This window comes from Eurosta solidaginis, chromosome 4, assembly GCF_040869045.1.
Source record: "Eurosta solidaginis isolate ZX-2024a chromosome 4, ASM4086904v1, whole genome shotgun sequence".
NCBI lineage: Eukaryota > Metazoa > Arthropoda > Insecta > Diptera > Tephritidae > Eurosta > Eurosta solidaginis.
The window spans coordinates 223,498,015-223,524,689 of record NC_090322.1 but is presented as its reverse complement, the minus strand read 5'-3'; the positions used below and the strand labels follow the sequence as shown (position 1 = coordinate 223,524,689).

The 26,675-nt window shown below is 36.0% G+C and overlaps 1 protein-coding gene across 2 annotated transcripts in view; it reads left to right on the top strand.

Moving 5' to 3' along the window:
- Nucleotides 1–19,736, top strand: part of LOC137251015 (peptide transporter family 1-like) — a 43,904-nt gene extending 24,168 nt beyond the window's left edge. For both annotated transcript variants that reach the window (XM_067784856.1, XM_067784858.1), the window contains exons 2-7: nucleotides 10,333–10,541; nucleotides 14,931–15,009; nucleotides 15,077–15,580; nucleotides 17,817–17,899; nucleotides 17,965–18,381; nucleotides 18,454–19,736. In XM_067784856.1, coding sequence (XP_067640957.1) covers nucleotides 10,333–10,541; nucleotides 14,931–15,009; nucleotides 15,077–15,580; nucleotides 17,817–17,899; nucleotides 17,965–18,381; nucleotides 18,454–19,434 — 2,273 coding nt within the window. In that variant the 3' untranslated portion in view covers nucleotides 19,435–19,736. The remainder of the gene's footprint in view (nucleotides 1–10,332; nucleotides 10,542–14,930; nucleotides 15,010–15,076; nucleotides 15,581–17,816; nucleotides 17,900–17,964; nucleotides 18,382–18,453) is intronic.
- The last annotated feature ends 6,939 nt before the right edge of the window (nucleotides 19,737–26,675 follow it).

The window sequence follows — 26,675 nt, the reverse complement described above, 5'->3', positions numbered from 1 at the left end:
TTGAATATTGTTAATATAACAACAACATGTGCCGAAAGTGAGCTGTGTCATATGTGAGTCAGATTCAGGGTCATATGCTCATATTGGACGACCATCACAAGAGGGGAATAGCATTCATATGGGAATCCTAAATGAGATCATAAGGAGCGTTAATGCTCCAATTTCAGACTCCTCTTAGGTTCTTTATAACTCCTAATGTTTGCTGGGTAATAATGTTTTTTTTTAGTAGAAAAAATTGGGGTTAAAATTTTTTTTTTTAGTTTTTGGACTTTCTCAAAAAAAACAAAAAAATCCAGAAATTAAATTAAAGTCTGGACTTTTATTTCATAACTCCGAAATAAAACTTTAGTCAAAAACTTAATTTTCTAAGGACATAATTCTGTGTAAAAAAACAATTTTCGTGGGGATGAGCCGTTTCATATTCCAAGGGTAGGACTTTTGTTATGTCCTTAAAAAATGAAGGTCGGGGCTTAACTTTTATTTTAGGATTTATAAAATAAAAGTTTGGATTTAATTATTTCATTCGGACTAAAAAATTAAAATTTCGGAAATAATTTTTTCTTTAGGACTATAAAACAGTCTAAGAAATCTGGCGGTTTCAATAGATTTGGGCCATAGTTGTATGCGAGGGTTATCTGCTCAGGTTTGCCTGTTCCGCATTTCATTGTGCAGCTTTATTTTAAGCTCTTTAACTTACTACGAAAATAAGGAGGAGGCGTTTTAAGAAGACATCCAGATAGCTCAGCGTCTAGTATTTTGGTAGACCTGCACAGTCTTTTATGTCGGAAAGTCAAACTAGCTACTCGTAGCACATGAACGGATTTGTAAGGTGTTGACGAATTCTCATTTTCCAATTGCTGAGAATTGGGGATAAGACACAACACCCTTTCACCCTCTCATTAAGACCTTCTATGTCTTAGAATGGCATGCCATGATTGACTGCGTCAACCCAAATGTTAAAAACATCGACCGATGGTAGTAATTTTCATGATTTATTCCAAAAAATTTAGCGATAAGGTTAAGAAATATTTTTGCATAAAAGCAAACCGCAGTGAAGCGAACCTCTCTCTGCTAATAATCCTTTTACACTTAAAAGAGCTGGGCAGCTTTAGTGGATAATTTGCATAATATGTGAGTGGGTAGGGATGAGCCGCGTGTAAGGTGACAAAGTCGTAAATGTTGTGTTGTTTTTACTATTGTTGCTACGCCCTATCCAGTAAGTTCGATAACTTACATATTGTCATCAACAGGGTTGGACCAAAGAGATGTGGATGTAAGAGGCATTGGTTCCACATTACAATTGAAAATATGGTTCATGTTATTTTTATGTTACATGTTACATGTGGGACATACATTGTGCCAGAGTGACGGGCGTCTTCCTTGGGCATGTTTGTCCCTATTAGGATCAAACGTCCTAGTTCTTATGCGCAGGATTTATGAACAGTGTTTACGGATATAACTCCTTGAGTCCGTGGGAGGACTGGGTGGCCACTTCAATCCGATGTCTGTTGGGATGCCCAGGTTTCTGGATATTCAACAGAAGCTGTTTATTCAGCATTTCTCTTTCTCTCCTTTTTGGGGAGTATTATTGCTTCGACCTGTTAATGGTGTTCTCTTAACGTAAGGAGACATCCCGAGACACTTTTTTTAACCTAATTTTTGCGTCGCTCGTGTTAATTTATATGCAAAACCTCCCACCCGGGCAACGCTGGCCAGCCCTATTTTAAATCAAGTTTCCAACTGCGTATTCATACTGGTATAGCTCACTTCTTGCAGGTGTATATGTTCATTTCACAAAATTATTCCTTCTGAATACGAAAAAGACATTCACTATAATTGTGCAGCATTAGGTCAACAGTTTTTCCAGAAAAGAAAACGACATTGACTTCCGAAACTGGATAAATATTGATCTAAAAGGAAATTTTATTGTAGTCCAGTGTAAAATATTGCCACAAATTCCCTTTGTGTGATATATTTTGTTGCCCTATAAAAAGCTCTCATTGTAAAAACTCAATACAAGTGATTCATGGTATCTGGTTTGAAACGACAGTTATTAAAAAAATGCGCTGTAAAAATGATTTTAATAGACCATGACAACTTTCATTACAGTAGAATAGTGAAACATCGAACAGTTTTAAATGTAGAGTCATATTTATTTCCTATTTGAATATTTCAATGAAATCATAGGTAGTAAACGCAGCAATAAGTTGGCTTACTTCAGTAATAGCCACTGCAGTGTGTTTTCCATGTTGATGTGGTATCTGCTTGTGGTAATATCGCACCCAGCATTTTTTGAAATTATTAATCATATTAGAGTCTTTTTCGAGTCTCCAGCATGATCAAAATAAGCATATATGCGCTCATTATCTGATCAGAGAAAACTCCCTCGTCGGGAGAAGATGGTACCCTTCGCACAACTACACTTGGTGAGCCCTTTTAACCTATATTTCAAATCAGTATTTAGTCTTTTTCGAGTCATATTTACCATCATTTATGAGTCTTGTGGGAATAATTTTTAAGTGTGTTTTAAAGCTTTTGCCATTCTTTCTCGAGACATTTGAGAGTCTATTTGGAATCTTATTTTAATCATCTTTTGTGATCGCTTTACATTTTGTTGTTGCTTTTTCAATAAATCATATTTCACTCATAAGAGGGAGTCGATTTCGAGTCTCTTCAAAAGGAGTCGAAAATGCCTCATTGTGGTGATTTATACTTTAATCAATCTTCCATATGCTATGTGGGATGAGCAACGTGGTTGATTAATATATTTTTTATTTTTATTTAAAATCGTTTCTATCGAATTAAGATTTTTATATCATGAAAATTTTTGGTAATTAAAAAATCAATATTGATAAAACATATTAAAATTACAAAGTTCAAAGTAACTTAAACACAAAGTTAAATAAAAAAAATAATAAGAACCGTACATTATTCCCGCTTCCGAAGAATTGTTGTTAAACAAATTAAAAGTAACTTTCTTTTTGGTTTTAGTGTTAGGAATTTGTGCAACATCAATAAATGCTGGTTTTAAACGATCAACAACAAATTTTTTTATTTCATCATTTACTTCCACCTTGAAATTGTTTATGCCTTTTTCGATAACCTTATAAGGACCCTCATATGGATGTTGTAAATCATGCTTGTTTACAACACGCACAAAAACAAACTTACAATCTTTTGAGTCTTTTGGAATAAAAATATTGGAAGAATTTTGACGATTGGCTAAATTTGATCTAAAATTTTTAAAATGTTCACGTAAAATATTTAAGACATCTGATGAACTTAAATTTTCATTAACCGAGACAAAAATCTCACCAGGTAACCTTAAATTTTGTCCATACAGCATTTCTGCAGGTGTAGCCGAAACATCTTCTTTGAAAGTTGATCGGAAACCTAGAAGTATTATCCGCAACTCTTGATACCAATCTCTGAGCCCATTTCTAGCCATAATTGATGATTTTAACTGTCTATGAAAACGTACTACCATGCCATTAGCTTGAGGATGGTAGGCAGATGATATATGCTGACTCCCAAGTAATTCAGTTAGTTCCAAGAACAAAGTTGTTATTTCTAAAGGAACGCCAAACGAGAAATATATGCATTAAAAAATTTCTTTGCAATAGTTGCAGCAGAAATATCTTTTAATGGATATGCCCAGGGCCGCCGAGAGAAAATCCGGGCCCGGGGCAAAAAAAGTATGCGCCCCCAAACTAAACGAATTCAACTTTATGCTACAAAGCCGACGCCAAAAACCAACAACACCTTATGCGGGGTGCAGACCCGTTAAGAGATTTATAAAATTTTTTGAAAATTAAATTGATTGCTATCTAATACTGTTTTCACACAGACGGCTTTTTGAATAATAAAGGCAGTTTTCTACATTAAGACGCTTATTGAGCTCAATCTTCCCTACAAAATTCGAGTCTCCAAAGCCCGGGCCCGGGGGTAATGACCACCCAATGTGTCAGCTACACTGCTGTTCTACTAAACTTCATGAAAAAGTAATTTTATACCAAAATGGTACTTAGCATGTTTACACTCCAAGCCCACGATATATAAGAAAAATAACATTTTCCGCAAATGTTATGCTATAACCAAAATTTTAAATATGCTGCCGATATATTTTAACTGATTAATTTGCCTTATCGACACCTGATTGGAGTATACGCCTATCTCGACTGCTAGACTTAGTAAGCTAGGTTAAGTAAGCTCCGTGGTGTGGTGGTAGCGTGTTCCGCCTACCATACCAACGACCCTGGGTTCAAGTAAAGGACAAAGCAACATCAAAACATTTTGAAAAAAGTTTATTAAATTAGAAAAACATTTTTCTAAGCGCGGTCGCCCCGCGGCATTGGTTTGGCAAACAATCCGATTGAAAATTCATCTGTCTTATAGCTCCCGTTGCGAGTTGTCATAAAGCATGTAGGCCCCATCCCGCTGATTTGAAGGAAAAAATTAAAAAGGAGCACGACGAAAATTGGAGGAGAAGCCTGGCCTAAATCTCTTCGGAGGTAAATCGCGCCAAGAATTTTATTTTTTTTATTTGAGTAAGTGAGCGCATGATTGGATTGGTATTAGATATCGGACAACAATTGCTGTGAACCCGATTGTTCACTGAAGCAGCGCAGTTTTTAGCTGATCTAAGAGATTTTTCCATGTAGCTATGACCGATTTAGAACAAACTGCGATTATCACAATATACCGTAGATATTCAATGCGTTACCCTTTCGACCCACGTCGTTCATACGTGCTGGGCACCGTGAGTAACCTACGGGCAAGACGCGGTAATAAACCCGTGCAACAAAAATAAGAGCTGCGTGTAAGGCCAATCCAGATCAATTTTCTGAAATAAAGAACAGCTGCCATCACCGCTTCACAGCAAAAGAAGAGGCCGGTAAAAGTCAGAGGGACAATAAGGCTTTTCGATATCTCCCAAAGTGAAAAGGCAAGAAACTGGTTTCTGAACTGCAAGAATGAAAAAAGAAGAGTCGATTTGTGCCTTTATTTGTACGTCTGTCTCTCGGAGGCAAAGGAAAGTAATCCGTGGAAATATGTAAATCAAATTTAACGATGAGCTGTATGAGCTTTTTTGATTTGGTTTTGTGTGGAAAATTTTTGACGCATACCCTCTGTACTTCGTAGCGAAGGCGAACTCAGTAGCAGTTGTTGTCATCCCAACGGCTGATTTCTTCTTCTTGATTATTTTCCATACAACGCCTTGTACATTAGTATGTCAGTTAATCGAAATCAATGAAAATATTCTTTTGAGTTGGCATTTTTCGGTAGGGCGAATGACTGAATTCCCTTTGCCATCACCTTGTATGGATTCGCCTTGGTTGGTAGCATTTATAGACATATGCACTAGGGCCTCCGATATTTCACATATTTTTTCCACTCGGAAACCAAAAATTTTAACTTTAATGCCCGGTTTTTAAGTGTGAGTTTAAACTCCAGTTAAAGTTAACTAGAGTTTAATCTTGCCACTTTGTTCGAAAATATAAAATTTTGCTGCTCATCTCAGCTTAAGTGGCCAAAGTGGCAGGGTTAAACCCTAGTCAACTTTAACCGTAGTTTAAACTCGCCCTTAAAAACCGGGCTAACTCTGAAAACAAATTTTTAAGTCCATAAAATATTATATTATATTCATTTTGAGTCATGATAGAAAAAGTATACATTTTTTATTTGAAAAATACAAGAACCACAGCAAAATGTGCAATTGCTTTTTGCACAAAGTTCCTGACAGATATAAAGTGTTTAATATCAGCTTTGGGACGATAGTTATTTAGTTCAAAACGCTTCTTTTGGTACCTCTCCCGACATTTATGGACGTGTTTTAGCTGCCGGCCATTTTGTTAAGAATACAATTTTATATGGAAAATATGTCGCACCTGTGGCATGGTTTAAAGAACTAATAATATTAGTTATTAGTTTGAAGGCCCTGGGGAGTGTTATCGATGTTGATGGTTCTTTGCCGGATATAGATCCGCTAGGCTCCGGCAACAAAGCACCATTAAGGTACTAGCCCGACCATCTCGGGAACGATTTACATGACCACATTAAACCTTCAGGCCATCCCTCCCTCCCCAACCCCTAGTTCCATGAGGAGCTTGGGGTCACCAGAGCCTCGTCCGTTAATGAAACAGGATTCGCCGCGGGTAGGTGAGGTTGACAATTAGGTTGGAGAAGCTATATATTTCGCTGACAACCCCTTGAGAGGGTTACGCTACACAACCCCTCGAATCCCTTATTAGCTTGATAGTTTGTTTTAACTTTTTAAGGTAAGCTTTTTGGAGCGATTCGGGGAAAAAAGGTTGAAAATAACAAGCACCCTATTATGTGTTCACATCAGTTGAGTGCTGCCAACTGTCATAGTACTAATCCGATCGTGATCCAGAGCTCCATGACTCAAAGGAACGCTACTATTAAGATGGACGGAAAATACTGCGTGCACTTTCAGCGTACATATGTAAATAACTCCGAGTGCAATTGTTTATTATATTTATTTCCGCTGGATATTACAACAAATAAAAATTTTCAAAAATGACTGCAGGACTTTCCTGCTTTCTTTCAATCTGTGGCAGTTAAAACAAGTTGGAGAAATATTCAATAAAAATTAATAAGTTATTTCAAGCCATGCTGATAAGCATAATCTAAATATGACGCATACGATTTATGACTTCAACTCAGACTATTTATTATAGACGTAAATAATACATTCATTGTTACATCAAAAAAATATTTACATAGATATGGGGTCAATAAATCATTTATATAGGAGGGTAATAAAATGTTGTTGTATGATATATATGAATAAATCGCGCATTAATCGTTGTACAACAACAAATTTAGCAATGTATAGCTTTATAGGCACTTCATCCAAAAGATTTACCAGTTCGTAACAAAAAATTTATGATATCTAGGACACTTTTTGTGAAATAATTTTTTGCTGCGTGATAATAGCGATATGTTTTGTACTAGGAAAATATGTATGTAGACTGTAGGATCGTTTTCCCGCTATCAAAATAGAATCAATTTGAGATTAAGCTGTACCGATGCATGCTATGCTGGCCATCCATTAGATATTTGTTGCGTGTTTTTGTTAATTAGCTTGTTGCAAAATTCAATTGAAGTCAATCATTTTGCCTTTTCAAATAAATATTTAAGTCGGCAGCGAGTGAAATTTCTAATATACTTGAGCGTTTAAATTGGTTATTAAAAGACTTTTTACACGAGCTGAATCTTGACATTAAACCCTTTACCAAATAGGTATTTCATTAGCCTCCGAAAATATTTTCGGCCGAGCTTCTCATCCAATATGCGTCGTGGTCTTCTTAGTTTTTCCAAAAAATTTTAAGGGACGGAACCCATGTACATGCTTTATGTCGATTTTGAACGATATCTGCAAGACAGACGAATTTTCACTTATAAGCTTTTCATGGTAGAAATACACTCGGAGTGTTTGGCATATAATTGCAGGGGCGACCCCGTTTAGAACAACTGTTTTCGAATTGAAATAACTTTTTTCAAAAAGGTCGGGGTTGGTTTGCCCGGGGCTTGAATCCAGGACATTTGGAGTGGTAGGCGGAGCACGCTATCACCACACCACGGCGGTTGCGTTGTATATGTAGCGGCAGGCTTCTGCAACTTACCAAATGCCAAATCAATAATTAATTTGAAACGTTTAAATATATTTATTTAATTATAAAAAGATCACAGCTAAGTTAAGTAATGCAAGTACTTATTTGCGATTAGCTCGGGAATGAGTAGCTTTTTAAAATGTGTCCGTATCTGATGATGGTTCGCCGAATATAGAGCGAGGGAACGTAGTTAAAATACCGAATAGTGATTTTTGATATCAATGTCAAAGGCAAAGCGAATGCAGTCAGCTGTTCGGGCATTGCATTGAACCATTTGGCTGATACCACCAGTGCAATTGTAGAGGAGAAAGTCGCTACATATACTATCAAGGGCTGAGAACAGTATTTTCTTTTTATATAAAAAAAGGGAGTCCGGGTTATCAAATGTGTTTGAGTGAGAATTGAAACGAGGTATTGCACGCCTTGCAAAATGCTTTGAATGGATCCTTCGGCACAGATTCCAACCAACACCTATACTCTTCCTCGACCTGATAACTTCTTTTCAAATGCTTTTGTCCTTGCAGCGGACATAATAATGTCTTGAAATATCTTAAATTACATATGTCTTATGAATGAATTATTATTTTTCATTACTCAATTAGCGTTACAATAAACGCTGTGTTATCTAATGAAATTGTGTCAGGGTATAGTAGAAATGAAAGTTAAAGAATCATTTGACAGCATTGTTAAGTAAGAGTGCTGATTATTATACTCAGCTGAGCAGAGCTCACAGAGTATATTAACTTCGTTCGCATAACGGTAATCCGTAAAGCATAAACTAATCGAGATAGATATAGACTTCTATATATCAAAATGATCTGGGTGAAAAAAGAAATTCAATTAGCCTGTCCGCTCGTCCGTCCGTCTGTCCGTCCGTCTGTAAACGCGATAACTTCAGTAAATTTTGAGGTATCTTGATGAAATTTGGTATGTAGGTTCTTGGGCGCTCATCTCAGATCACTATTTAAAATGAACGAAATCGGACTACAACCACGCCCACTTTTTCGATATCGAAAATATCGAAAAACCGAAAAAAAGCGATAATTCATTACCAAAGACGGATAAAGCGATGAAACTTGGTAGGTGCGTTAACTTATGACGCAAAATAGAAAATTAGAAAAATTTAGGACAATGGGCGTGGCACCGCCCACTTTTAAAAGAAGGTAATTTAAAAGTTTTGCAAGCTGTAATTTGGCAGTCGTTGAAGATATCATGATGAAATTTGGCAGTAACGTTACTCCTATTACTATATGTGTGCTAAATAAACATTAAAATCGGATGACGAACACGCCCACTTTTAAAAAAAATTTTTTTAGTCAAATTAAAAAAAAAAATTAATATCTTTACAGTATATAAGTAAATTTTGTCAACATTCGGCTCCAGTAATGATATGGTGCAACAAAATACAAATATAAAAGAAAATTTCAAAATGGGCGTAACTCCGCCCTCATTCATTTAATTCGTCTAGAATACTTTTAATGCTATAAGTCGAACAAAAATTTACCAATCCTTGTGAAATTTGGTAGGGACATAGATTCTATGACGATAACTGTTTTCTGTCAAAATGGGCGAAATCGGTTGAAGCCACGCCCAGTTTTTATACACAGTCGACCGTCTGTCCTTCCGCTCGGCCGTTAATACGATAAGTTGCGCAAAAAACGATATATCTTAACTAAACTTAGTTCACGTACTTATCTGAAGTCACTTTATCTTGGTATAAAATATGGCCGAAATCCGACTATGACCACGCCCACTTTTCCGATATCAAAAATTAAAAAAATGCCATAATTCTGTACCAAATATGAAAAAAGAGATGAAACATGGTAATTGGATTGGTTTATTGGCGCAAAATATAACTTTAGAAAAATCTTTGTAAAATGGGTGTGACACCTACCATATTAAGTAGAAGAAAATGAAAAAGTTCTGCAGGGCGAAATCAAAAGCCCTTGGAATCTTGGCAGCAATACCGTTCGTGGTATGACATATATAAATAAATTAGCGGTACCCGACAGAAGATGTTGTGGGTCACCCTGGTCCACATTTTGGTCGAGATATCGAAAACACCTTCACATATACAACTAAGGGCTTCCCCCTTTTAAAACCCTCATTAATACTTTTAATTTGATACCCATATCGTACAAACACATTCTAGAGTCACCCCTTGAATAATCATTAACACCTTTCATTTGATACACATGTCATACAAACACATTCCAGGGTTACCCTAGATTCATTTTGCTAAATGGTGATTTTCCCTTATTTTGTCTCTAAAGCTCTCAGCTGAGTATGTAATGTTCGGTTACACCCGAACTTAGCCTTCCTTACCTGTTTTTAGTTATATTATGGTCAGTAGTGCATGAGTCAATTTTGCTCCAAAAAAATCCCTTTTTTTATATGGAAGACGAAAATATGTACTTTTTCCCCTTTTCTAAGTTTTAAAAAGGATAGATTCCCATAATCTGCCGTCACTGACTATAATATGAAATTTATAGAAAGGTTGAAAATATATATACATAAACGAAACTATACACTAACTCCCAAATTCGTAAAAATTAAAATAGTTTTATCGTTATCTTAGAAAATTGTTTTGAAATTTTTCCTTTTTTTTATGAATTTGAGGGTAAATATTTACATCATTTGTTTGCATGAGCTATCATTAATTGAAGTTTTATCGTTTGTTTCTTTTTATTTTCAGACAATAGGCCGCCTAATGGCAGCGTGGAAGCGAGTCATTCACAACCAGGAGATAATGCGTTGCACATTGATCGAATAGAACCTGAAGTAACATCAGAACCACAAATTTCTCCACGTTTGAGTGAACATGGAAATGGCAAAAGGGAGGTTTTGGAAAAGAGTAGCATTGAGCCAACAACAAGTGTTTCAGAAGCAGAAGGTCAAGTTAAGGTAGGATATGATTAAAGGGACTTGATTTGATCACAATTTAAAGTTTTGATGTCAACATATAAATAAAATTTGTTTACTTGGCCTGATGCCATTTATTATGGGAATTTTAAAATACACATTTTAAGCGTAAAAACAAATAACGTTAGTTGTGGTCTACAGTTCGTCATACGTGGCCAAAATTAAAAAGTTTTGGAAAGTTTTTGGTAGCAGAGCTTCAAAAACGTATAAACATATTTTCTCAAAATTGCTCGCAGCAATTATGCTATGCGGAGTATATATTTTCTGAAATGTTTAGACTTTGAAGTTCCACAGACAAACACAAACCGAAGGAAATAAATTTATATTTGGTAGCCATCTCAGAATATCGAGAACCACAGCGGGTTAGGGGCTTAAAATATACCCGCGGTAGGTATGCCTGTCGTAAGAGGCGACTAAAAACCAAATTGATTCAAGGGGTTGTGTAGCGCAACCCTTTCAAGGAGTTGCCAGCGCAATATATAGCTTCTCCAACCCAATTGTCAACCTCACCTACCCGTGGCGAATCCTGTTTCATTAACAGCCGAGGCTCTGGTGACCCCGAACTCCTGATTGATCTAGGACGTGGGAGGGAGGTATGGCCTAGAAGGTTTCATGGGGGCCATACCAAATCGTTGCCGAGATGGTCGGGCTAGTACCTTTATGGTGCTTATTAACGGAACGTACCGGATCTGCATCCGGCAAAGGACCATCAACATCGATAACACTCCCCAAGGCCTCCGGGGAATATCCTTATCGCTACATCAACAACAACGACATCGAGAAAACCCAGGCACTTGACATATCAATCCTCGGCCAAGGGTATTTGTATATAAATTTTTCTATATTTTTTTTTTCTAGCCGGGCCATTAACCGGTTTGTTTATAAAAAGCACAAACAATGGGCATATGGATAAAAATTGACTTGTATATTTATTTTTATTATATTGAAATTTTAAGTTATTGCTTTGAAAAAGCATTTACTAGTTGTATGTATATGGCCCAATATAATCTTTCGATAGTAAGTATTGGACAAATGGTTGCCGCTCTGTCCAATTTGAACCTAAAAAAAACCTTTAGATAACTTAGAAACAGGTGGAAAAACTTTGTCTCCGTATTTGCATTCTTAATGTTAATGTATAACTACTCGTCTTTGGATACCCCATTTTACGACTTTTCGATAGGTCGTATATTCATTTCGATTGGATGAGTGTTGGTTGTACAGGTATAAAGGAATTGACATAGATATAGACTTTCATATATCAGAATCATCAGTATCGAAAAAAAATTTGATTAAGACACGTCCGTCCGTTAACACAATAACTTGAGAAATTATTGAAATATCTTCACCACATTCGGTATACGGGCTTACCTGGACCAGAATAGATTGGTATTGCAAAGGAGCGAAATCGGACGATAACCACGTCCAATTTTTCGATATCGAAAATTTTGAAAAAACGAACACCGCTAAGCTAATGAGTTTTGGAAGATAGATTGGTTTTATGACGCAAAACATAAATTAAAAAAAATTTGGGATATGGGCGGGCACCACCCACATTTAGAAGAAGAAAATTTGGAAGTTTTACAAACCGTAAATCAAAAGCCGTTAAAGTTATTACATTGAAATTTGCAGTGATACTATCTTAGCCAAATTATATAGACTGAGTGATGATAAACAAAATCGGTTAAAGACCACGCCTATTTTATATAAAAGATTTCTAAAAGGGACGTGGACGAACAAAATAAGTTTTATCTCAGCAAAAAAGAGATTTACGTCAATGGTGTTTCATTTCCCAAGTGGAATTATTACAAGAAAATCGAAAAACTAAAATTTTTCAAAATGGGTGTGGCACCGCCCTTTTTTTGAACAAGCAATTTTCTATGGATCTTATTAAGATTGGCTGCCCATATTTTCTTTACAAAAGAAAAAATGTCTAGTATAAATGAAAGGGATCGGTTAAATACCACGCTCACTTTTATATAAATACTAGCTTTACCAGGCGCACGTTGTAACGCCCGAGATCGAATGGATGTTGCGTTATTTTTTCTGTTTTGTTTGTTGATAATTTAATTTTTTGTTCTGTAAATTGAATTGCATTTTGTACGCATATTTGGTGAAATTTTCTGTTAAAACATTTTATTCTTGTATCTTATTTTATATTATTGTATTGCTTTTACCGCTGATGATTGTTGCTTTGATTACATTCCGCAGAAGCATGACTGGTGAGCCAATTTTCAAAGTTGATATATGCGCAGGCATTCCTTTTGGTTCTAAGGAGTATAGAAATTCATTTGGATAATTCACAATTTTATCTTCATCTGTAACTGTGTCGATCGATTTATATTTCGTCACTTCACCAGGAAATTGATTTTGAAAGCGATCGTTGATTTTGTTAACATGCTCATTTTTGGGAGCTAAGATAGTTCTTTCGCTTAGCCAAAAAACAAAAACATTGAAATTTAAAATTCTTAATTCTGAAATATGAAAAACTTTCGTCTTGATCGAAGGAACTTCGAGCCAAAATTTGGTGATGATCAAAGTATAGCAAACACGTTTTCATAGGGAACACACACACATAATTTGATTTTTATAGAAGATGTAAATAGACTGAAGCTAAAAAATTTTTTTAACAGCGGCAGATTACTAAACGTCGAAAAGGCATAACAGCTAAACTTAACTCAAACTTTAGGTGTTAAAATAACTTAAGTTTGTACGGCAGCCATAGTTTTTCCCCATTCCACATTTTACTGGAGGTTTTAGGACTTAACGTCACATAGCTCCTTAGCAATTTTAATTATCCTACCATTACGACATCCAGATATATGCAGTATAATATATTCCATTTGTATGGGAGGTGCCACGCCCCCTTTTTCCCAATTCCATATTTTCTTGGTGGTGTTAAGGATTGACCTCAAATAACTTCCTACTGAATTTCAATTTTCTGGCATGTATACCTTCAAAGTTATGCAGTACCAAAGATCCCATTTGAATGGGAGGTTCCACGCCCCCTTTTTCCCAATTCGCATTTTCTTGGTGGTGTTAGGGATTGATCTCATATAACTCCTTACTGAATTTCAATGTTCTGGCATGTATACCTTCAAAGGTATGCAGTACCAAAGATTCCATTTGTATGGGAGGTGCCACGCCCCTTTTATATATCGAAATTATTTTTAGCCTAAAACCTTCCCGTTGATCGAAGGAACCCATAACCAAATTTGGTGATGATTGATGTGTGGGAAATACGTTTCCATAGCGAACACACACACACAGAATTTGATTTTTATATATATATGGCTTAACCGATTTGGGATTTCAAAATCAACTAACCATCATCTCTCCTTCCTGTATCCTTCCTAAAACTTTCATGGCAATCTGTCGAGCCGTTCTCGAGTTATGGAGTGATAATCAAAATGTACACTTCTTTTTATATATATAGATACATAAAGGATATTTAAAAGGGTCTTAGACTAGAATAATAAGCTATGTCTTAGCGAAAAATAGTTTTGTATCAATGATATTTAACTTACCAAGCTTTATTCTAAGAGAAATCGGGATACAGTTTTTTAATGAGCCGTGATATGCCCTTATTCCGATCAAGCATTACGCAACATTTCTAGAGCCTCAAAAAAAAAAAAAATAAATCCCTTGTAACAAATTTCGAAAAAGTAATTTACCTGAAATTAACTGTACAATTGAAACTCCCGCTGAGTATATAATGTTCGGTTACACTCGAACTTAGACACCCTTACTTGTTCATACTGAATTTGTCCTAAAAAATTTACCATCACAACAACCAATCTCTGAAATTTTGCTCCTTTTTTCGCCAAGTATTGTATCACTAAGTCAATCCCGATTTATTTTTATGGCAAAAAATCAATATCACTAATAATTTCTAATGAACTTCCTTTTAGTAGTGTTCGTCTTATATAAGTAAACCAAAAACTTTTAAATTCCCCTACGATTTTCGATGATCTTCATACATCTTCATCAGGTAGCCAAAATAATATCAGACTCCCTGATTAAGTTGTATAAAAGCTATCGAAACGCGTAGTAGAATAGAGAACTGTAGATTTTGTCTTCTTCATTTCGGCCGAAAAGCTTCTTAGAGAAAGGTAAAAGGATTAATTTATTTTGGTTGGCATTTACATTAATTTATGATTAAATTTTTCTTGAAATTAGATTTTATTCTTATATTCAAGTTTTGGTCTCATTTCATAATCAAATTTAGTCACAAAATATAAATAGGTTTGACAACCATTCTTGGGCATTTAAATACTGCCTGACGCATATCACGCACTATTGATTACATTAGCGTAAGAAGCGATAAAACAGCTCACATATTTATTTAAAGTGTATTATTTTTCTTACCTGCAGAAACTGCCATATCCGAAATCAGTATTCTTCATAATCAGTAATGAGTTTTGCGAACGTTTCAATTACTATGGCATGCGAAGTACGAATGAACTATTAAAAATTATTCTAGTTTATAACCTAATTTACATTTATTCTTCTATCCCCAGCCATACTCGTCTTGTATCTATCACGCCAACTTGGTTATAATGATGATAGCGCCACCATCATCTTTCACATCTTTACCATGTTTGTCTATTTTCTATGCGTTTTTGGTGCCATCGTTTCAGACAGTTTTCTTGGAAAATTCAAAACAATTCTATACCTTTCAATCGTCTATATCGCCGGTTCAGTTATGGTTACCCTTGGTGCGATACCTCCATTAAATATGCCTGCAACAGTATTTACAATGATTGGTTTGGCCTTGGTAGCTTTGGGCTCCGGTGGCATTAAGCCATGTGTCTCAGCTTTTGGTGGTGATCAATTCAAAGTGCCAGATCAGATTAAACAATTGACCACATTCTTCTCGCTCTTTTACTTTTCGATCAATTCTGGTTCATTAATTTCGACTACAGTTACGCCAATTTTGCGTGAAGATGTGAGTTGTTTCGGTGAAAAAGAATGCTATTCACTGGCGTTTGGTGTTCCAGCTATACTCATGGTTATATCTATTGGTGAGTATTAAGGAGTTTATTATTAAGACTTGGGTTATTTTTTCAAAGTAATCTTTATTTACCTCCAAGTATTTTAGTATGAGTCTTGACTATAATGATTTTTTGATAGTAAAGACTCTTCTTACAATTACTTGTCTACACAGTAAAATTTTTAGTTTACTCTTAATATCAATTTGGCATTTATATATAACAATGCCAGAAAGTATAATATTAAAACCGAAAATATTAACACGCGACAATCAGCATTGATAAAAATTTTGTTTCAAAACCATTTATGGATTAAAATTTATAATTTCATGATCTTAAAATAAAACTTTTTAGAACTAAAACACAAATTTAATACCAAAAATGTTTAAGTTCAATAGCAACAATTCCACTCTTTACTGCGTAGAAATTTACTTAGTTTGCTGTGTGAGATTGAGCAATTGAGGTTGCTTTGGATCATGGGTATTCATGGCGTATGTGAAAGGGCAATCAGTTTAAATTTTTGGAGACCAATGCTTTAGATATATTACCAAGGGTTTAAGGTTTTTAGAACTTCAGTGTATGTTCATCCTTTCTAAGTAAACTGGTTTGTCGCAGTGTTAATGAGCTTAAACTTAATAGAATTTCTTTCAATTTTCCTTTATTTATGAATCTACTTTCCTACTTTCTGTTGGAGACTTTGAAGGTAATCCACGAAACTTCCCATTGAACCTGATCTCAAGCTTTTTCTTTTTAACCTGAACAAGCTTAATAAAGTTAATCTCTTTGGCAATATAAGCTGCAGCATATCTTAGGTTAGATGAGGTTTAGAAAGATTATTCCTGCTTTAACTAATATGGACCTAAGTCTCACTTTCGTACATGCATAACGGATTGACGTACGCCGACTAAATTTTGAAGAAGGTAAAATAATATCGTACATATTTTAACGAATTTACTACAAATCCTCTTATTTGCAACCTTCTGCTAAATTCGAATCACTAAACTGTTGAATAAATAACTCCAATATTTAATAACGCAAAATGGCCTTTATTAAAGTACTTCACAATAAATAACTCTACTGTTGCTCGACAGATAGCGTGCTTAATCAAAACTGCTTCTAGCGCCTCTACCGTTGGTGTTTTATACTCTGTGATTTCCTCGTGGCATCTTCTAGGCGCTTCCAGAATTTACTTAGTTACCGCCATATAATTATAACTACAGATGCTTGTATATGGCTTCTCATATGCGTGTATTTGTAAGCGACACTTCCACAATTACAATTGTACACTTTTGGGAGCATCTTAGATAAGATATCTGCATGTGTTTGTGCATCTCTTCTCTGCTGCGTGTACGTACATATGTGTAGACAAATGGTTTATTCGTTTACGTACATACAAGTGTAGCAGCTTGCTTCATTGTTGTTGTGGCTTTATTTACTTAGTATCAGATTAGTGATGGAAGTATCACTTAGTGTCACTAATATTCGTCACAATATATTGTTGGAAAATTTGCTATTTCGCAGTGACCTCAGGAACAATACGGGATTCCCTTAACAATAATTTCGAAACTTTTTCGATGCAATTTCAGGATTACTTCTGGATTAGTTTTGGTATAATTTTGGGAATATTTCAGGTTCAATTTGAAACAGTTTAAGGACGGTTTCTTGTAACTTCAACCAATGGACCAATTTCAGAACAACTTCAAGATTATTTTAGATATAATTTCGGAAAAACTTCTGGATAATTTGAAGCCTATGTCGAAACAATTTTAAGGCTCTTACCAAAAACATTCCCCTTCCGCAAGATCATGCATGTGTATACGGTATAATGCTATCGATTGTTTTAGACAATAATAGTTCGCAAAAAAAGCATATTTTGTGTCCTTCGTATTTTCGGAAACAGTTCTGTAACTTCATCAGATGAGCGTGAATGAGTGGATTAAATTCTAATCAATTTGCCGCTTGTTATTCGAATTGTACAACCAGATGATAAAATTCCATTGATGGACCCCATATTATTATATTACAAAATTAAGTAGAATAATAGCATTGTACCATTAACATACAATAGAACATCTGAAGTTGGATATGGTTGAGAGAAGACGCGTAGGGCGTTTTTGAAACAAATTCTTAAATAGAATGTTTTTAAAATGTATTTTCAAATAGTGCTTTTCCGAACTGGCAGCTGAGATAGGCTGATCTTCTACTCAGCCGTCGATATAATAATAACACTTACATCTTCTTTTTTGACTTCTCTTATCTTTATATCTAGTGATCTTCGTATTGGGTCGACCATTATACAAGGTGAAACCGCCAGCTGGAAACATGTTCGTTATGGTTAGCAAAACTATTGGCGTAAGTAGACTGATGAACAAATCTATAGCTAATCATGACCGATATATAATACACTTCATCTTTAGACTGCTATTTCTACTAAGTGGAAGGAGAAGAAGACCAATCCACGTGAACATTGGCTCGATTACGCTGATAAAAAGTATGATCGTTCACTGATTGAGGATATCAAAGTTCTGATGCGCGTTTTAGTACTCTATCTACCATTGCCCATTTTCTGGGCGCTTTTTGACCAGCAAGGCTCACGTTGGACTATTCAAGCTACACGCATGAATGGAGATATGGGGTCATGGGATATTAAACCAGATCAAATGCAAATGCTGAACCCATTTCTTATACTCGCATTCATACCACTTTATGAGATTGCCTTCTATCCCCTTTTAAATTTAGTGGGTATACGTCGTCCATTGCAAAAACTTACTTTGGGTGGAATTTTTGCAGGTATAGCTTTCGTTGCTTCTGCTTTGGTCGAACTGAAGTTGGAGGTAAGTAGAACACTTTAAGCATTGTTCTTTTAAATGAGTGTATTAACTTTTAATGACATATTTAATTAAAAGCAAACATATCCAGTGCTGCCAACATCAGGAATTGCTCAACTACGTGTTTACAATGGCGAACTTTGCGACTATTCGATTAGCACAAATTTGACTGGTTTAAATTTTGATGTTAATTCAGTCGATTTATACATAAACAAAAATATTGATATCACTTCAACAGATGGCTTAAATATACAATTTCAATTCAGTGCAAAATCTGGTAACAATTGTGCAGCACTGCCAACTCAAAATTGTTTACTAAAGGAGCAAAAAAGTTATTATGTGTTTTTGAATTCGAAAAACACCACAAATCCGGTCGTTTGCGGCGATGACACAATAGCGAAGCCTAGTAGTGGCTATCCGCTCGGACGAACGTTAGCTAATGTAAACCCAAGTCGCACAATCGAATGGAGGAATAGTAAAGGGACAGTGGAGCATGCAGAACCAGCGTATTTGCGTAGTGTAACGAAACTTAAGACCGACACCTATCAGCTGTTGATTGATAACGTTGAAATCGAAACTGTAAAACTTGAAGTTGGTGGTATTTATACGATTCTTGTAGCTGAGGAATCATCAGGAAAATACCGTAGCAAATTTTTAACTGTGACAAATCCTAACTCGCTATCAATCCTTTGGCTTATTCCACAATATGTTATAATGACTCTTGGCGAGGTTATGTTTTCTGTAACGGGTCTTGAATTTTCGTACGCTCAAGCACCGGTCGCCATGAAATCGGTATTGCAAGCTTGTTGGCAACTCACAGTGGCATTCGGTAACGTGCTTGTTGTTATTATTGCCGAACTCTCTCTGTTTGATTCGCAAGCCTCGGAATTCTTCTTATTCGCCGGTCTTATGTTTGCTGATATGATAATATTTATGTTTGTTGCTTACCGATATAAACCAAATAATCCAACGACAAATAGCGAATCGGGACCTTTGACAGCACCGCGAACGAATGAACAAAACGGCATCGACAATTTCGCTAGGTCTATTGATGAGTAAAAAAAAAAACACTAGTTTAAACTTAATAAGTTCATGTCTGTATTTATATAAGTTAGGAACGCACAAAAATTTAATTTTAAATTATATTCAGCATGTAATTCTTTCTAATATAATTTTGTACTTAATAAGTTTATAAGCTTAAGTATAAAATACATATAAACACTAACAACATGAAGAGATTATTTTATAGGAACAAAAACAATAAAGAAAATATAACAACCAATTTCACACAGGCAGTTAATGAAATAATTAGTCAAGCATTTCACATTAAAGCGGTTATTGACTGACTAGCAGAATGCTAAGCATGGAGTTTCATTCCAATAGAGAGAGGGAGACGCAGAATGAGACTATGATAGTATTTAACTTTAAAAATAAAGTGAGACGTTTCATGTGCATATCTTGAGGCGAGGATAAATCAACGCTACATGAATTGTCTGGTACGCGTCTATGACGATACGCTTCGTTTGCAGTGAGTCTTAATTGACTCAGCACGTCTTTCTGATCATTTCGTACAACTTATTGATAGATATATGCGTTCATCATTTTGCAGTACATATAACTTTCGGGTGGCGGAACAAACTTAATATACCATTCCATGCGAGGTTATCAAAAATTGGGCATAACAACAAATCTGTCAACCTCAGAATTTTTTTTTTCAGGTTTTGATGGAAATAATGTAATGCATAAAAATTGCTGCCATCGTCGCAACAGTGTTATCGTGGGCTAAAAACCACCCTTTTAGCACCGTTGGACACCCAGACCGCTTTCGCATTCCTTCAGAGTGGCGTTCCATATTTCTCCTTTGTTCAGGGCCCACTGTTGCTCCTGCGTCCAAGTTTCCCATTTTTTGGATCTGGGTCTGATTTATGCGAAGTGAGTGTTTGTTGCTACACTTTTGGGCCACTCAGCATATTCATTTTAACATTATTGACAGTGATTTGGCCGATTTTTTGCTCGAACAAATGCCAGTTTTGGCTGCATGGCGAGCAATAGAGGAAGATGTGTTCAGCATAGTTCTCGTCTGCATCGCTAAAGACATACATAGGAACTTTGCTCCTACTTATTTTGTACAGAAATTTTTTTAAGTATCCATGTCCAGAGATTATTTGGGTAATGTTGTAGTTTACCTCACCAAAGCTTCTTTGCTCCATGATTCAACATCTGTTATTAGTTCCGATGTCCATTTCCATCGTTATTGTCACAGCTTAAACTTTTCTTCCCTTTTCTCATTGCTAACGACTTTCATGCCTTCTGGCTCCGTCCACTATTTTTCTTCTCAATACATTAATCATTCTAGTAGTGGCTATCCGCTCGGACGAACGTTAGCTAATGTAAACCCAACTCGCACAATGGAATGGAGGAATAGTAAAGGGGCAGTGGAGCATGCAGAGCCAGCTTATTTGCGTAATGTAACGAAACTTAAGACCGATACCTATCAGGTGTTGATTGATAACGTTGAAATCGAAACTGTAAAAATTGAAGTTGGTGATATTTATACGATTCTTGTAGTTGAGGAATCATCAGAAAAATACTGTAGCAAGTTTTTAACTGTCACAAATCCTAACTTAAACGTTTCTTCCCTTTTCTCATTGCTAACGACTTTCATGCCTTCTGGATCCGTCCACTATTTTTCTTTTCATTACCTTCATCATTCTAGCATTAAAACGTCGCTGGCGATTGTTCCGGTTATCACTTGTGTGGCTGATCCTGATATATATAGTGCGATAAGCTCCTGTTTGCTATACAGTTAGTTAGCGTGTTTGGCTTTAAAATGTGTTTGTATATAGCTCAGAGTAGCATATTTTTTCTTTCTTTTGGTCCTCTGATGTTCTCCCATCAACCTGCTCAGCAATTCAGGCATGTTGAATTTATGCCCACTATGTCAATCGGGAATCTAACCCTGCGCCTTAATAATTGACTACATTCTTCCATGTTCTGTTTCCAGCGAAAAAGTTTTCAAATCCAACTTCAAGCAGTATATGCTTGTTTGCTAGGAGTACCAACTCTGTCTATTCTGCTGCCAACTGATGTTCTCCCGAGTCTAGTCACTTTTATGTGCGTATCATGTGACCAGATTGAGCTTTATGTGTTTCAGGCTGTAATGACAGCGGCAATGTTGGCTGCGTATTCAATACGCATAGTGATTGAAGATTTCCTCATAGTTAATATTCCATGGACCAGGAAATGATCCCTGTGCTGCACCTCGCATGTGACTTTGTAGTCCTCGACCGCCTGAAGTTTCGTATGATATCGATGATAGTTATTGATACTTTGTGTTAAAATACAAATAATTTTGAGTGGCGTCGAAGTCCCCGTCATTCAGTTTATCATGATGAGAAAGAGTTCCTCAATTTGTTGATTCTTTGTTTCCGTCGCGGAAATCATGAAAAGAAACAGAACCCATGCGTCTGGAAGTTATTGTTCTTACACTCCCGGAATTTACATCTTATCTTTGCAAAATAGGTTAGTCTAAGGCTTTGATACACGAGTAGATTTTCTGATAAATTTTTTGACGTTCAACAATCAATTGCGATATAATTTTGTTTTGATTTTTTTTAGGTTCGGGTGCCACTCTTTCACTTGAACGGTTCTTCTATACGTTGTGATGTCGGCGAAACTTGTTTCTAATCAATAATAGTATCGCTGAATAGCAACAATATAATTCCAGATAAGGCATCATCAACCCTCGATGTGGGTATCGGCCATTTCCAGACACCCATGCCGAAATATTTACGCCTTCACCAGCAAAAGCATGAAGTTACTTGATTACTACAAATCGTCATCTTCAAAGCAACTAACACAGCTGGGGTTGTCCAGAATACCCATCGCATGGACTCCTACCGAACAATGTTCCATGAACTCTCCAAGCCCTATTAAGATATAAGCCTGCCTTGCTGAGCACTTGTCATTTATAACTGTCCCAAAGAATCTCGAAAGGGTTAATGTCAAACCAACGGTTTCTTAGCTGACCCAATGAATGCAAGTTATAGCGGTGCTTCAAGAGATCCGAGTGTCAATTCCCAGGAATATCGCTGTGCCCCCGAACCCAGACAGTTTTTGCCGAAAAGTAGGTCAATGTGACTGCGAGCGGGTTAAATACATTTTCCGACCACCCCCAACCGCACTGCTTTGGCGTTGAACTTGTTAATAGCCTCACTGACTGTCTGAGTAAATTTTTATACTCTCATATATATTCAACAATTCCATGATGGTGTCGACCGCCGCTTGCATTCAATGTCAGAGCTGATATTGTACGAATAACTCCGTTAGCTTCAACCATGTCTTGTCTGCGCACAATTGTCAGCCTTATGCCTTTAGAAGCTGGAGCGCACTGCTTCATAAGAGAGGGTGGGTTGGACTTCGTTATCATACAGCCAGTGCACAACCCAAAGATTTAACCCTAGTATTTTCCATGACCACACTTCAACAGTGCAAATCGGTAGAGAACTTCCAAGGTCTGTCCTTTTTACTTAGTTTCCATGACACCTTGAAGTCAAGTATAATGCTGAGGTACTGACTCATGTCCAACAGGGATCTTGTACCTCATAGTGAGATAAAAACTAAATCAATAAAATTAGAAGTGCAAGATTTCACTCCTTTTTATTACGAAAATCAAACATTAACCTTGATGAATGGTAAACTTTGATAAGCTGAAATAAAAACGGTAAAAGTCTAGTTGAAGGGTCGGCTGCTAATACCTGTCCACAAATATCGAGGGAGGTGTCAAAAGACGCGTATTGACTTCAGTATTAATAATCCGAAGGCGGATAATAAAAATTTTAATTCGTTAAAAAGAAACCGAAAAATTACCCGCGGGTCCCTCCGAAACCGGGGGTGGTATCAATAGTATTTTTGCACAGAACACCTTTCTGCGTTGGTGGCCTTCGGCCGCGCTTATAAAAAATTACCCTGGGTGGGTCCAACACGGATTTGGAGACCAAAACTATATCCGCGGAATTCACAATTTTTTTTTGTGGGTACACAAACATTACAACAACTACATGAAAATCGCCAACTTCAACTGCAAATATCTCCGGACAGAGATACAATTTTTCTTTTCCGCCGTCGGATTATTGTTGTCGAGGTCAATACGTGTATTTTGACACCTCTCTCGAAATTTTTGCTAGCGGATTAGCAGTCGACCTCTCAACTAGACTTTTACCATAAAAACGGTATCATTTGCAAAATGGACTTATTGAATGGACGCTAAAGCTTTTTTAATAGATTGTCAGACGACCTGACTAGTTTCTGAAGAGGGCTGACAGCTCAGTTTTACTCAAAGCAGAATCGAGGGTTTTTCAAGCCCATACCTGTGTAGTCTTTTTAACGGTTAACCCCATTTGAATTAAATACCATCAATAATCCAACAACAACAAATTTTCGTCACATAACGCAAACGTCCTTAATGAACCAACTTTATCGTGGCAGATAATATACCCTGCCAAGTGCTGCAAGCAAGTGCAGTTAGTCTGTCACGTTGTTGTTGTGGCAATAAAGACATTCGCCGAAGGTTTTGGGGAGTGTTATCGATGTTGATGGTCCTTTGCCGAATATAGATCTGGCACGTTCCGTTAACAAGCACCATTAAAGTACTAGCCCGACCATCTCGGAAGCGATTTAATAGGCAATATCGCCCACAACCCCCAGTACCGTGAGGAACTTGGACCCCAGAGCCTGGTCTGCTAAATATGTGTATGATACACTCATATTTGTATAACAATATTCGCCTAGCGCAGGTGAGGTTGACAATTGTGTTGCGGAAGCTATGAATTGCGCTTATCAACCCCTTGAACCCCGTTAGTCTGTCAAAGACACCTTCGCTGCCACTGCACTCGCTATCGCGCGGAAATTACAAAGAGTTTGTAATCAATTTTTAATAACCACTGATAAATAAATATAAACAACTGTTAGCAACAAAAGAAGGAAAAAAATATTTATCGAAAAAAAATAAAATTATATGTATAAGTACTTGTGACTGTGTTTTTTATGATTGTAAAAAATACAATCATTTATGAATACTGTACAATAATTGATTGTATAAAAATTATAGTACACAATCATTTGTATCTGTGTGATTGCAAACACTTTTCCATTCCCAGCCAGCATTTTTTGACAATTTTGATCAAAAAATATTTAAATATCATACCCCAAGATGGTTAAAAACGTTCAAATTTAAAAGCATTTTTTGTTCGAAAATTAATTATTGTCGGGAGAAAAATGTACCATAAATGTGATTATTCTTGAATAATCATTTATGATTCCTATTTCGAAACGCCTTTTATTCATATTTGATATCATTGCAAAATTGAGCTTTAATAGTTTTAGAGTAATATTTGACTGCTTTTCACAGTCATTTTCTGATCATATTCGTGAATATATTTCAATCGTTTTGCTTGAGATTTTTTAATCATTTTTGAATGCCATTATAATGCATTTATTCTTCATATCTCATTCAAAATAGGATACTACATAATAATGTTATTTCATCAGGGGAAGAAAGCATGCGAAAGTGAGCTATTCGAACCACAGCTAACTCGCAAACAAACTTGACCGATATACACCTGCGACTACAACATCCAACATCAGCATTATAGTCTGCATCTTAAAATACGGATACGATACGGGATGCCGTATCCAGGTATGTCAAGATAGTTTCACTTACCTGGGGTTCAAATAGCTCACAACGTATGTATTTTCCCATCATTATGTATTTTCTGGGAAGCTGAAGGGGAGAAATGGTTGGGGAAATCTTCGTTCACGAGCAGCATGACATTATTTTTGTCTTGAAGAATATCTTTTGCATAAATAATAAAATTTTTATATATTTTTTCTTAGCTTCATGATTGAAAAAATATGTGTATGTGAAAAAAATTTAATTTTTAATGAAAAGTAAAATTTCAACAAGTATAAAATTCATTATTCAGTCAACAAATATATTCATAAAAGATTCAGAAAGCTGAATGAAAAATGATTATAAATTTTTGATCACCTAAAGTAAACACATTTGATTCAAATATGATTCCAAAATGTGGTTGAAAAACTATATTCAGTTTTTGGTCATCAAAGGTAAGCATATTTGATTATACTTTTTGTTGGTTTTTATGAAATATTAAAATTTAGTCATTAAAGGACTTCAAAAATGATTCCAAAAAGTGATCGCAAAATGCTTTTTAGTTTTTCATCATCAAAGGTATTCATATTTGATTATTTCTTTTGTTCAATTGTATGTTAACTCATTATTTAGTCAGAAAGAGTAATCAAATTGTATTTATATGTAGGGAAATTCAAAATTGAATCACCGAAATGCTGAGTGGGTTGTACACAAATTGTTATTTCAATCAATCTCAAAAAATATTCATTTTGTTTTTTTGTAAAATTTATTTTAATGATTAGGGTACCAGAATTATGGTTGATGCACCGTGGTGCTTTTCTTTTAAACAGCGTTCAGTAGCAACAATTTTTCAATATTAATAAAAAATGTTTAATCGCAAGTTCGCACATACTTCAAACTAACAGAGCGCTGATGATGTATCCAAGTAAAACAAGTAAAGAAGGTTAAGTTCGGGTGTAACCGAACATTACATACTCAGTTGAGAGCTATGGTGACAACATAAGGGAAACAACCATGTAGGAAAATGAACCGAGGGAAACCCTGGAATGTGTTTGTATGACATGTCTATCAAATGAAAGGCACTAAAGAGTATTTTATGAGGGAGTGGGCCATAGTTCTATAGGTGGACGCCATTTAGGGATATCGCCATAAAGGTGGATTTGGGTTGACTCTAGAATTTGTTTGCACGATATGGGTATCAAATGAAAGGTGTTAATGAGTATTTTAAAAGGGAGTGGGCCTTAGTTCCATAGGTGGACGCCGTTTCGAGATATTGTCATAAAGGTGGACCAGGGGTGACCCTAGAATTTGTTTGTACAATATGGGTATCAAAAGAAAGGTGTTAATGAATATTTTAAAGGGAGTGATCCTTAGATCCATAGGTGGACGCCGTTTCGAGATATCGTCATAAAGGTGGACCAGGGGTGACCCTAGAATTTGTTTGTACGATATGGGTATCAAATTAAAGGTATTAATGGGGGTTTTAAAAGGGAGTGGTGGTAGTTGTATAGGTGGTCGCCTTTTCAGAGATATCGCCATAAAGGTGGACCAGGGTTGACTCTAGAATGCGTTTATACAATATGGGTATCAAACGAAAGGTGTTAATGAGTCTTTTAAAAGGGAGTGGGCT